The sequence below is a fragment of the Cetorhinus maximus genome, chromosome 33 (assembly GCF_964194155.1).
Source record: "Cetorhinus maximus chromosome 33, sCetMax3.hap1.1, whole genome shotgun sequence".
In the NCBI taxonomy this organism is placed as follows: domain Eukaryota; kingdom Metazoa; phylum Chordata; class Chondrichthyes; order Lamniformes; family Cetorhinidae; genus Cetorhinus; species Cetorhinus maximus.
Window position 1 is genome coordinate 1,372,116 of NC_135911.1, and position 13,108 is coordinate 1,385,223.

At 46.5% G+C, this 13,108-nt stretch overlaps 1 protein-coding gene across 1 annotated transcript in view; it reads left to right on the plus strand.

Moving 5' to 3' along the window:
* The window catches only part of LOC144671660 (tectonic-3-like), a 210,394-nt gene that overhangs the window by 153,632 nt on the left and 43,654 nt on the right, over nt 1-13,108 (plus strand). The window contains 2 exon segments of the mRNA XM_078533666.1: nt 3,568-3,693; nt 12,570-12,661. Of these exon segments, the coding sequence (XP_078389792.1) occupies nt 3,568-3,693; nt 12,570-12,661 (218 nt within the window).

Consider the following 13,108-nt stretch of genomic DNA (forward strand, 5'->3'; position numbering starts at 1 on the left):
GCTCAGCTTTCATGTCCACATAATTGCCCTAAAGTTAAAACAATTTAGTCTCGGACCCACTTCTCTCACCCTCAAACTGAGTGTAAAATTCAATCATACTGTGGTTGTTGCTACCTAGGGGCGCCTTCACTATGAGATCATGAATTACTCCCATCTCATCGCACAATACCAGGTCTAATATAGTTTGCTGTCTGGTTGGTTCCAGAACATGCTGTTCTAAGAAACTATCCTGAAAACATTCAACGTATCCGTCATCTAGGCTATCTTTGCCCGTCTGACTTTTTCAGTCTATATGTAAATGAAAATCTCCCATGATTATCGCTTTACCTTTCTATCACGCTTCAATTATTTCTTCCTTTATGTTCAACCCTACCATGTGGTTATTCTTAGGGTGCCTGTACATGACTCCCACAAGTGACTACTTGCCTTTACCATTTCTCATCTCTACCCAAACTGTTTCCACATCCTGGTTTCCTGAACTTAGGTCATCCCTCTCTATGGTGCTAATACCATCATTCACTAACAGAGCCACCTGCTATCTTTTCCTCACAGTCTGTCCTTCCTAAATATCCTTCAATATTCAGGTCCCACTCCATGTCCCCCTGCAGCCATGTCTCCGTAATGGCTATCAAATCATAATTATTTATTCCTCTGTGCGCTCTCAGTTCATCTGTTTTGTTTTGAATGCTGTGTGCATTCAGATACAGAGCTTTTAGTTTTATCCTTTTATTCTTTTTATAGCCTCTAGTTCCGTCTGCTGATTTACTGTTCGATTTGTATTCTCTATCCCTTCTTGTCACAGTCTGTTTTTCATTTCCCGTAATAATACCTTTCTGTTTTGTCTTGTCCCTGCTCTTTGATTTACCGCATCTTCCCACATTTGAACCCTTGCCCCCACTATTCAGCTTAAAACTCTCTCTACTTCCCTAGTTATATGGCTCACAAGAACCCCAGTCCCAGCACGGTTCGGGCGTAGACCGTCCCAATGGTACAGATCCCACTTTCCCCAGTACTGTTGCCAGTGTCCCACGACCCGGAACCCATTTCTCCCACACCAGCCTTTGAGCCACGCATTCGTCTCCCTAATCTGATTTGTCCTATGCCAATTTGCTCGTGGCTCAGGTAATAATCCAGAGATTATGAGCTTTGAGGTTCTGCTTCATGATTTGGCGCCTGGGCCCTCATACTGACTATACAGGACCACCTCCTTTGTCCTGCCTATGTTGTTGGTACCTACGTGGACCACAATGATTGGGTCCTCCCCCTCCCACTGCAAGTTCCTCTCCAGCCCCAAGTATATGTCCCGGGCAGGCAAGACAGCCGTCTGAATTCACACTCCTTGCCGCAGAGAATGGTGTCAATCCCTTTGACTATACTTCCCCGTACTACCACTACATTCCTTTTTGCTCTCCCCATTTGAATGGCTTCCTGTACCACGGTGCCACGAGCAGTTAGCTCATCCACCCTGCAGCCCCCACTCTCATCCAAACAAGCTGAAAAAAACCTCATACCTGTTGGACAGTTGTAAAGGCTGAGGTTCCTCTGCTCCTGCCCTGAGCCCCACTCACTCGCATTCACACTCTCCTGTCCCTGACCACCGACCAAATCAGAAGACCCTGTCCTAAGAGGTGTGGCTGCCTCCTGGTTAAAAAAAAAAATCCAGTTAATTTGCCTCCTTGATGTGTCGCAGTGTCTGTAGTTCAGCCTCGAGCTCGTAAACTGTCAGCTGAAGCTACTCAAACTTCAAACTAGTCGGAATGCAATCTAGTGAGAATTACTGATCAGAGGGAGCACATCTGATATTCACACCAATGTCCAGTTGGAAAGGGCAAATATTTCCAGAATTCTGAATACAACCATCTGTAAATCTGAGCAGGAGGAAAGGGAGAATCTCTTTGATCCAAGTTTTGACAGCACGCATCTTAATGACTTCTATGCAGTGCTTCTTCAATGTCCAGTTCCAATGCCACAATGACCTGCTCTTCTACATTTTTCGATATTTCTACATTCCATTTGCCACTTTTCTGCCCACCTGACCAATCCATTGATATCGCCCTGCAAACTACAGCTTTCTTCCATTTACTACACCGTTCATTTATTCCCCATCTCTAATTGTGCTGGAGAAGATGAAGTCGGTGAGCCATACCCTTGACCTGCTCCTGCCTGTGTGGTCACCCTGATCTCTGCTACCTGTATCGTGGCTCACAACAACTTTGGTTCATCCGTCATCTTTCTACTCATTGATCTTCCTGCAATGCCTGTGTTTGAATCCTTCCATGGACTCATTCATTCGTATCCCTGTAACCTGTGATTCCCTCTGCCCTGGTCTCCTGTTAAATTACAGTGAGGGACAATGTACAGGGGTGTCCTGCTACAGTACAGTGTGATTCCCTCTACCCTGGTCTCCTGTTAAATTACAATGAGGGACAATGTACAGGGGTGTCCTGTTACAGTACAGTGTGATTCCCTCTACCCTGGTCTCCTGTTAAATTACAGTGAGGGACAATGTACAGGGGTGTCCTGTTACAGTACAGTGTGATTCCCTCTACCCTGGTCTCCTGTTAAATTATAGTGAGGGACAATGTACAGGGGTGTCCTGTTACAGTACAGTAAAGTTCACTATAATTCTCTTTGGCATCTTCAAATACTCATCCGTGTGTTCAAATCACTCCATACTCTTGTCCCTGTCTATCTCTCTAACCTGCAATTAAATCCCTTGTGTTCAAATTCTTCCATTACCTCATCCTTCTCTATCTATGTAACCTCCTCCCGTGCTATAATTCCCGTTAGCTTCAAAATCTCATCCTCATGTTCAAATCCATCCACAGCCTCACTCATTCCAAAATCTCTGACCTGTTGCCATTCTGTAATTCTCTTCTTCAAACCTCATCCCTATGTTTAAATCCCTCCGTGCTCTCACCCCCTCCCTATCTCTGTAACTTTGACCAGCTCTAGAGCACTCTGAGATCTTTGCGCTCCTCCACTTCTGACCCCTTGTCCATACCCGATTTCCTTCACCTCACAATGGGAGCCAACCCTTCAGCTGCCTGGATGTGAAGCTCCATAGAAAATAGGAGCAGGAGTAGCTCATTCAGCCCTTTGAGTCTGTTCTGCCATCCAATCTGATCATGGCTGATCCTCTATCTCAAAGCCCTACTCCCGCTCTCTCCCCATACCCCTTGATGCCTTTAGAGTCCAGAAATCTACCTGGTTTCTCCTAAATATATTCAGTGACTTGGCCTCTGTGGTAGAGAATTCCACAGGTTCAACTCTCAGTGAAAGGGTTTCTCCTCACCTCCATCCTAAATGGCCTACCCCATATCCTGAGACTGTGACCACTTGTTCTCTTTCCTCTCCTACGATGCTTCCTCAAACCTATCCCTTTGAACAATATTCTTTGGCGCCTAATGTCCTAATGTCTCTTTCTGTGGCTCATTGTCCGTTATTCTCCAAGAAGTTTCTTGTGAAATGCTTTGGGGTGTTTTACTGCAGTAAAGATGCTTTATGACGGTGAGCTGCTGTTGCTATACTGCAGCCCAGATTGCTGAAATGTGCTGTTTCTACCAGGTGACCTACCGCATTGAATACAAGGGGTCCAAGGGCATCGTTGGAGCCAGTGTGAACTTTGTTGTTATTGATGTCCCGTTGTCCACCACCAAGATCCAGCAGGCGTTTCACGTTTTCTTCGTCAGGGTAAGTTCTCGAGCCAACTCATCCAGAAATCAAAATGTGAAGAGTGACAAATTGCTTCAGAACAGTGGGGGACACTGTAGAGGGGCCTCCTAGTTATTATTGAGGGACCGTGTAGAGGGATCTCCTAGTTATTAGTGAGGGACAGTATAGAGGGTACTCCTAGTTATTACAGTGAGGGACAGTGTGGAGGGGTCTCATGGTTATTACAGTGAAGGACTGTTTAGAGGGGTCTCCTAGTTATTACAGTGAGGGACTGTGTGGAGGAGCATCCTAGTTATTAGTGAGGGACGGTATAGAGGGATCTCCTAGTTATTACAGTGAGGGACTGCGTAGAGGGGTCTCCAAGTTATTACAGTGAGGGACAGTGTAGTGAGGTCTTCTAGTTATTAGTGAGTGACCGTGTAGAGGGACCTGCTAGTTATTAGTGAGTGACCGTGTAGAGGGACCTGCTAGTTATTAGTGAGTGACCGTGTAGAGGGCTCTCCTAGTTATTAGTGAGTGACAGTGTAGAGGGATCCCCTAGTTATTACAGTAAGGGGCCATGTAGAGTGGTCTCCCAGTTATTACAGTGAGGGACAGTGTAGAGGGGACTCCCAGTTATTACAGTGAGTGACAGTGTAGAGGGGTCTCCCAGTTATTACAGTGAGTGACAGTGTAGAGGGGTCTCCCAGTTATTACAGTGAGGGACAGTGTAGAGGGGTCTCCCAGTTATTACAATGAGTGACATTGTAGAGGGGTCTCCCAGTTATTACAGTGAGGGACAGTGTAGAGGGGTCTCCCAGTCATTACAGTGAGTGACAGTGTAGAGGGCTCTCTTAGTAATTTCAGTGAAGGACAATGTAGGGGTTTACCTAGCTATTAGTGAGTGTCCGTGTAGAGGGATTTCCCAGTTATTAGTAAGAGGCAATGCAGAGGGCTCTCCTAGTTATTACAGTGAGGAACAGTGTGGAGGGGTCTCCCTAGTTATTACAGTTAGTGACAGTGTAGAGCAGTCTCCGAGTTATTACAGTGAGGGACAGTATGGAGGGGTCTCCCAAGTTATTAGTCAGGGACAGTGTAGAGTAGCCTCCTAGTTGTTGCAGTGAGGCACTATGTACAGGTGTCTCATGTTACATTTCAGTGAGGTAATGTGTACAGGGGTCTCCTGTTATATTACAGTGAGGGACAGTACACAGGGTTCTGCTGTTACAGTACAGTGCGGTTCACTCTGCCTGGGTCCTCTGTTATTTTACAGTGAGGGACAGTACACAGGGTTCTGCTGTTACAGTACAGTGCGGTTCACTCTGCCTGAGTCCCCTGTTATATTGCAGTGAGGGACAGTACACAGGGTTCTGCTGTTACAGTACAGTGCGGTTCACTCTGCCTGGGTCCCCTGTTATATTACAGTGAGGGACAGTACACAGGGTTCTGCTGTTACAGTACAGTGCGGTTCACTCTGCCTGAGTCCCCTGTTATATTGCAGTGAGGGACAGTACACAGGGTTCTGCTGTTACAGTACAGTGCGGTTCACTCTGCCTGGGTCCCCTGTTATATTACAGTGAGGGACAGTGTACAGGGTTCTGCTGTTACAGTACAGTGCGGTTCACTCTGCCTGAGTCCCCTGTTATATTACAGTGAGGGACAGTACACAGGGTTCTGCTGTTACAGTACAGTGCGGTTCACTCTGCCTGAGTCCCCTGTTACATCACAGTGAGGGACAGTACACAGGGTTCTGCTGTTACAGTACAGTGCGGTTCACTCTGCCTGGGTCTCCTGTTATATTACAGTGAGGGACAGTACACAGGGTTCTGCTGTTACAGTACAGTGCGGTTCACTCTGCCTGAGTCCCCTGTTATATTACAGTGAGGGACAGTACACAGGGTTCTGCTGTTACAGTACAGTGCGGTTCACTCTGCCTGGGTCCCCTGTTATATTACAGTGAGGGACAGTGTACAGCGGTCTCCTGTTTTGGTACATTGCTGTTCACTCTGCCTGGGTCTCCTGTTACATTATATTGAGGGACATTGCATAAGCACCTGCTGTTACAATACAGTGAGGAACAGCCTGCATGGGTCTCCTGTTGCAGCACACAGCAGTACAGTCTGCACCGGTCTCATGTTATGATGCAGTGAGGAACATATGCAATGAGCTCCCATTACAATACAGTGCGGGACCTTCTACATGGTTCACGCATTATGATACATTGAAGTATATTGTTCAGGGATCTCCTGTTATAGTACAGTGTACAGGGATCTCCTGTTATAGTACAGTGTACAGGGATCTCCTGTTATAGTACAGTGTACAGGGATCTCCTGTTATAGTACAGTGTACAGGGATCTCCTGTTATAGTACAGTGTACAGGGATCTCCTGTTATAGTACAGTGTATAGGGATCTCCTGTTATAGTACAGTGTACAGGGATCTCCTGTTATAGTACAGTGTACAGGGATCTCCTGTTATAGTACAGTGTACAGGGATCTCCTGTTAGAGTACAGTGTACAGGGATCTCCTGTTATAGTACAGTGTACAGGGATCTCCTGTTATAGTACAGTGTACAGGGATCTCCTGTTATAGTACAGTGTATAGGGATCTCCTGTTATAGTACAGTGTATAGGGATCTCCTGTTATAGTACAGTGTACAGGGATCTCCTGTTATAGTACAGTGTACAGGGATCTCCTGTTAGAGTACAATGTACAGGGATCTCCTGTTAGAGTACAGTGTACAGGGATCTCCTGTTATAGTACAGTGTACAGGGATCTCCTGTTATAGTACAATGTACAGGGATCTCCTGTTATAGTACAGTGTACAGGGATCTCCTGTTATAGTACAGTGTACAGGGATCTCCTGTTATAGTACAGTGTACAGGGATCTTCTGTTATAGTACAGTGTACAGGGATCTCCTGTTAGAGTACAGTGTACAGGGATCTCCTGTTATAGTAGTGTACAGGGGTCTACTGTTAGAGTACAGTGTACAGGGATCTCCTGTTATAGTACAGTGTACAGGGATCTCCTGTTATAGTACAGTGTACAGGGATCTCCTGTTAGAGTACAGTGTACAGGGATCTCCTGTTATAGTACAGTGTACAGGGATCTCCTGTTATAGTACAGTGTACAGGGATCTCCTGTTATAGTACAGTGTACAGGGATCTCCTGTTATAGTACAGTGTACAGGGATCTCCTGTTATAGTACAGTGTACAGGGATCTTCTGTTATAGTACAGTGTACAGGGATCTCCTGTTAGAGTACAGTGTACAGGGATCTCCTGTTATAGTACAGTGTACAGGGACCTCCTGTTATAGTACAGTGTACAGGGACCTCCTGTTATAGTAGTGTACAGGGGTCTACTGTTATAGTACAGTGTACAGGGATCTCCTGTTATAGTACAGTGTACAGGGATCTCCTGTTAGAGTACAGTGATGGACACCTTACATGGATCTCCCGTTACAGTAGTGAGGTACAGAGCATAAGAGACTCCCATTGCAGTGGTGAGGAGCAATCTGCATGGATCTCCTGTGACAATTCAGTATGAGAAAGTCTACATGGCTGACCGAGAAATATAGAAACATATAAACTATGAGCAGGAGTCGGCCATTCGGCCCTTCGAGCCTGCTCCGCCATTCATTATGATCATGGCTGATCATCCAACTCAATAGCCTGCCCCTGCTTTCTCCCCGTACCCTTTCATCCCTTTCGCCCCAAGAGCTATATCTAACTCCTTCTTGAAAACATACAATGTTTTGGCCTCAACTACTTTCTGTGTTAACGAATTCCACAGGCTCACCACTCTCTGGGTGAAGAAATTTCCCCTCATCTCAGTCCTAAATGGTCTACCCCGTATCCTCAGATTGTGACCCCTGGTTCTGGACTCCCCCACCATCGGGAACATCCTTCCTGCATCTACCCTGTCTAGTCCTGTTAGAATTTTATAGTCTTCTATGAGATCCCCCCTCATTCTTCTGAACTCCAGCGAATTTAATCCTAACCGACTCAATCTCTCCTCATATGTCAGTCCCGCCATCCCAGGAATCAGTCTGGTAAACCTTCGCTGCACTCCCTCTATAGCAAGTACATCCTTCCTCAGATAAGGAGACCAAAACTGCACACAATATTCCAGGTGTGGTCTCACCAAGGCCCTGTACAATTGCAGCAACACATCCCTGCTCCTGTACTCGAATCCTCTGGCTATGAAGGTCAACATACCATTTACCTTCTTTACCGCCTGCTGCACCTGCATGCTTACCTTCAGGAACTGGTGTACGAGGACACCCAGGTCTCGTTGCACATTCCCCTCTCTCAATTTATAGCCATTCAGATAATAATCTGCCTTCCTGTTTTTGCTACCAAAGTGGATAACCTCACATTTATCCACATTGTACTGCATCTGCCATCATTTTCCCACTCACTCAGCTTGTCCAAATCACACTGAAGCTTATCTGCATCCTCCTCACAGCTCACCCTCCCACCCAGCTTTGTGCCATCTGCAAATTTGGAGATATTACATTTAATTCCCTCATCTAAATCATTAATATTATGTTAGAGTACAGGGAGGTACGGATTACAAGAGTGTACTGTTACAGCACAAGTGAGGTAAACTGTACAGGGGTCTGTCTTACGATGCAGTACATTGAGAAACAGTCCGCATGGGTCTCCTGTTATAGTACAGTGAGAAACAGTCTGCATGGATCTCCTGTTATAGTACAGTGAGAAACAGACCACATGGGTCTCCTGTTGTAATACAGTGAGGAACAGTCTGCATGGGTCTCCTGTTATAATACAGTGAGGAACAGTCTGCATGGGTCTCCTGTTATAATACAGTGAGGAACAGTCTGCATGGGTCTCCTGTTATAATACAGTGAGAAACAGTCTGCGTGGGTCTCCTGTTATAGTACAGTGAGGAACAGTCTGCATGGGTCTCCTGTTATAATACAGTGAGGAACAGTCTGCATGGGTCTCCTGTTATAATACAGTGAGAAACAGTGTGCGTGGGTCTCCTGTTATAATACAGTGAGAAACAGTCTGCGTGGGTCTCCTGTTATAGTACAGTGAGGAACAGTCTGCATGGGTCTCCACCCTTCTGAAGAAACTCTCAAAGGTCTCAAAAACGTCTCAAAGCTCTGAAGAAGAATCACATCGACTTCAAACATTAACTCTTGTTTTTCTCTCCACAGATGCTGTTAGATCTGCTGAGTTTTTCCAGCATTTTCTGTTTTTGTTTCAGATTTCCAGCATCCGCAGTATTTTGCTTTTATCTTAAGGCTGAGACATGATTTGATAGAGTTATTCAAAATCATGAGGAGTCTGGGCAGAGCAGATAGGGAGAAACTGTTCTCATTGGTTGAAGGGTCGAGAAGGAGAGGGCACAGGTTTAAGATGATTGGCAAAAGAAGCGATGGAGACGCGAGGAAAAACCTTTTCACACAGCGAGTGGTTAGGATCTGGAATACACTGCCAGAGAGTGTGGGGGAGACATTTCAATCGAAGCATTCAAAAGGGAATTAGACTGTTATCTGAACAGAAATGATGTGCAGGATTATGAGGTGGAGGAATGGCACTAGGTTAATAGCTCATTCGGAGAGCTGGTGCAGACACGGTGGGACGAATGGCTTTCTCCTGTACTGCAACAATTCTGTACTGCAATGAGGAACAGTCAGTATGGGTCTCCCATTACAGTATACTGAGGTGAAGTCTGAACGGGTCTCCCGTTACAGTATACTGAGGAATAGTCTGAACAGGTCTCCTGTTACAGTACAGTGAGGAATAGTCTGAACGGGTCTTCCATTACAGTATACTGAGGAATAGTCTGAACGGGTCTCCTGTTACAGTACAGTGAGGAATAGTCTGAACGGGTCTCCCATTACAGTATACTGAGGAATAGTCTGAACGGGTCTCCTGTTACAGTACAGTGAGGAATAGTCTGAACGGGTCTCCTGTTACAGTACAGTGAGGAATAGTCTGAACGGGTCTCCCATTACAGTATACTGAGGAATAGTCTGAACGGGTCTCCTGTTACAGTACAGTGAGGAATAGTCTGAACGGGTCTCCTGTTACAGTACAGTGAGGAATAGTCTGAACGGGTCTCCCATTACAGTATACTGAGGTATAGTCTGAACGGGTCTCCCATTACAGTATACTGAGGTATAGTCTGAACGGGTCTCCCATTACAGTATACTGAGGTATAGTCTGAATGGGTCTCCCATTACCGTATACTGAGGTATAGTCTGAATGGGTGTCCCATTACCGTATACTGAGGTATAGTCTGAATGGGTCTCCTGTTACAGTACAGTGAGGAATAGTCTGAACTGGTCTCCTGTTACAGTATACTGAGGTATAGTCTGAACAGGTCTCCTGTTACAGTATACTGAGGTATAGTCTGAACAGGTCTCCTGTTACAGTATACTGAGGTATAGTCTGAACGGGTCTCCTGTTATACTGAGGTATAGTCTGAACGGGTCTCCCATTACAGTATACTGAGGTATAGTCTGAATGGGTCTCCTGTTATACTGAGGTATAGTCTGAACGGGTCTCCTGTTATACTGAGGTATAGTCTGAACGGGTCTCCCATTACAGTATACTGAGGTATAGTCAGAATGGGTCTCCTGTTACAGGACAGTGAGGAATAGTCTGAACGGGTGTCTCATTACAGTATACTGAGGTATAGTCTGAACGGGTCTCCTGTTACAGTACGGTGAGGAATAGCCTGCACAGGTCTCCTGTTACAGTACAGTAAGGAATGCCATACACAGGTCTGTTACAGTACAGAGGACCAGTCAGCATATGTCTCCTAGTGCATTACAGGTCTTCAGGTGCAGTTAGGAACAGACTGCAAGTGTCCCCCATTTCAGTGTGGGATAGTCTACACCGCACACCTGATAGGATATGTTGAGGTACAGTGTCCAGATTCTTCTGTTAAAGTACAGTAAGGCACAATCTCCATTGGTCTCCTGTTACAGTGCAGTGCACAGGGCTCTCCTATTAAAGTACAGTGAAGGACAGTTTGCAGGGATTTCCTGTTATAGAGTGGTAAGGTACATGCCTCTCTTGTTGTAGTACTGAGGAGTACAGGAAGCATGGATCCCACGTTACAGTACAGTGAGGAACAGTGCATGGGTCTATTGTTATGATTCTGGGAGGAATGATCTTCACGGGTTTCCTGTTACAGTGCAGTGTGGTACAGTCTTACACTGTTGGCATATTACAGATCCATGCTGTTACAGTACAGTGCTGGCGGCATTACAGATCCGTGCTGTTACAGTACAGTGCTGGCGGCATTACAGATCCATGCTGTTACAGTACAGTGCTGGCGGTATTACAGATCCGTGCTGTTACAGTACAGTGCTGGCGGTATTACAGATCCGTGCTGTTACAGTACAGTGCTGGCGGTATTACAGATCCGTGCTGTTACAGTACAGTGCTGGCGGTATTACAGATCCGTGCTGTTACAGTACAGTGCTGGCGGTATTACAGATCCGTGTTGTTACAGTACAGTGCTGGCGGTATTACAGATCCGTGCTGTTACAGTACAGTGCTGGCGGTATTACAGATCCGTGCTGTTACTGTACAGTGCTGGTGGTATTACAGATCCGTGCTGTTACAGTATAGTGCTGGCGGTATTACAGATCCGTGCTGTTACAGTATAGTGCTGGCGGTATTACAGATCCGTGCTGTTACAGTACAGTGCTGGCGGTATTACAGATCTGTGCTGTTACAGTACAGTGCTGGCGGTATTACAGATCCGTGCTGTTACAGTACAGTGCTGGCGGTATTATAGATCCATGCTGTTACAGTACAGTGCTGGTGGTATTACAGATCCGTGCTGTTACAGAAGTGCTGGCGGTATTACAGATCTGTGCTGTTACAGTACAGTGCTGGCGGTATTACAGATCCGTGCTGTTACAGTACAGTGCTGGCGGTATTACAGATCCGTGCTGTTACAGTACAGTGCTGGCGGTATTACAGATCCGTGCTGTTACAGAAGTGCTGGCGGTATTACAGATCTGTGCTGTTACAGTACAGTGCTGGTGGTATTACAGATCCGTGCTGTTACAGAAGTGCTGGCGGTATTACAGATCTGTGCTGTTACAGTACAGTGCTGGCGGTATTACAGATCCGTGCTGTTACAGTACAGTGCTGGCGGTATTACAGATCCGTGCTGTTACAGTACAGTGCTGGCGGTATTACAGATCCGTGCTGTTACAGTACAGTGCTGGCAGTATTACAGATCCATGCTGTTACAGTACAGTGCTGGCAGTATTACAGATCCGTGCTGTTACAGTACAGTGCTGGCGGTATTACAGATCCGTGCTGTTACTGTACAGTGCTGGTGGTATTACAGATCCGTGCTGTTACAGTACAGTGCTGGCGGTATTACAGATCTATGCTGTTACAGTACAGTGCTGGCGATATTACAGATCCGTGCTGTTACAGTATAGTGCTGGCGGTATTACAGATCTGTGCTGTTACAGTACAGTGCTGGCGGTATTACAGATCCATGCTGTTACAGTACAGTGCTGGCGGTATTACAGATCCATGCTGTTACAGTACAGTGCTGGCGGTATTACAGATCCGTGCTGTTACAGTATAGTGCTGGCGGTATTACAGATCCGTGCTGTTACAGTACAGTGCTGGTGGTATTACAGATCCGTGCTGTTACAGTATAGTGCTGGCGGTATTACAGATCCATGCTGTTACAGTGCAGTGCTGGCGGTATTACAGATCTGTGCTGTTACTGTACAGTGCTGGCGGTATTACAGATCCATGCTGTTACAGTACAGTGCTGGTGGTATTACAGATCCGTGCTGTTACATTTTGCTTGGTTTAATCCTGAGTAGTATCTGGCCGACCTGGGCAGATGTAATTTGCCACGGGGCTGAAATGTCATGTTTCCCATTTGTGTTCAGGGCCCAGCCAAAGGTACAGCCAAGAGACGGAGCGGGAATCCTGGATACCTGAAAGGGAAACCCATTCTGGCCTTTAACGGAGAAGCCGCTGCATATCCTTTAACATTCCGCGGGGCTGAGCATTGGAAAATGCTGGAGTTAAGATTCCTGATATTGGCAGTGTGGAGCCACTAGGCACTGGACAGGGCCAGTTCTCACTGTATCCACTGGGCCCTGGACAGGGCCAGTTCTCACTGTATCCTCTGGGCCAGTTCTCACTGTATTGACTGGGGACTGGGCTGGTCCAGTTCTCACTGTATCGACTGGGGACTGGGCTGGTCCAGTTCTCGCTGTATCGACTGGGGACTGGGCTGGTGCAGTTCTCACTGTATCGACTGGGTACTGGGCTGGTCCAGTTCTCACTGTATCCTCTGGGGACCGGGCTGGTCCAGTTCTCACTGTATCCTCTGGGGACCGGGCTGGTCCAGTTCTCACTGTATCCTCTGGGGACTGGGCTGGTCCAGTTCTCACTGTATCCTCTGGGGACTGGGCTAGTCCAG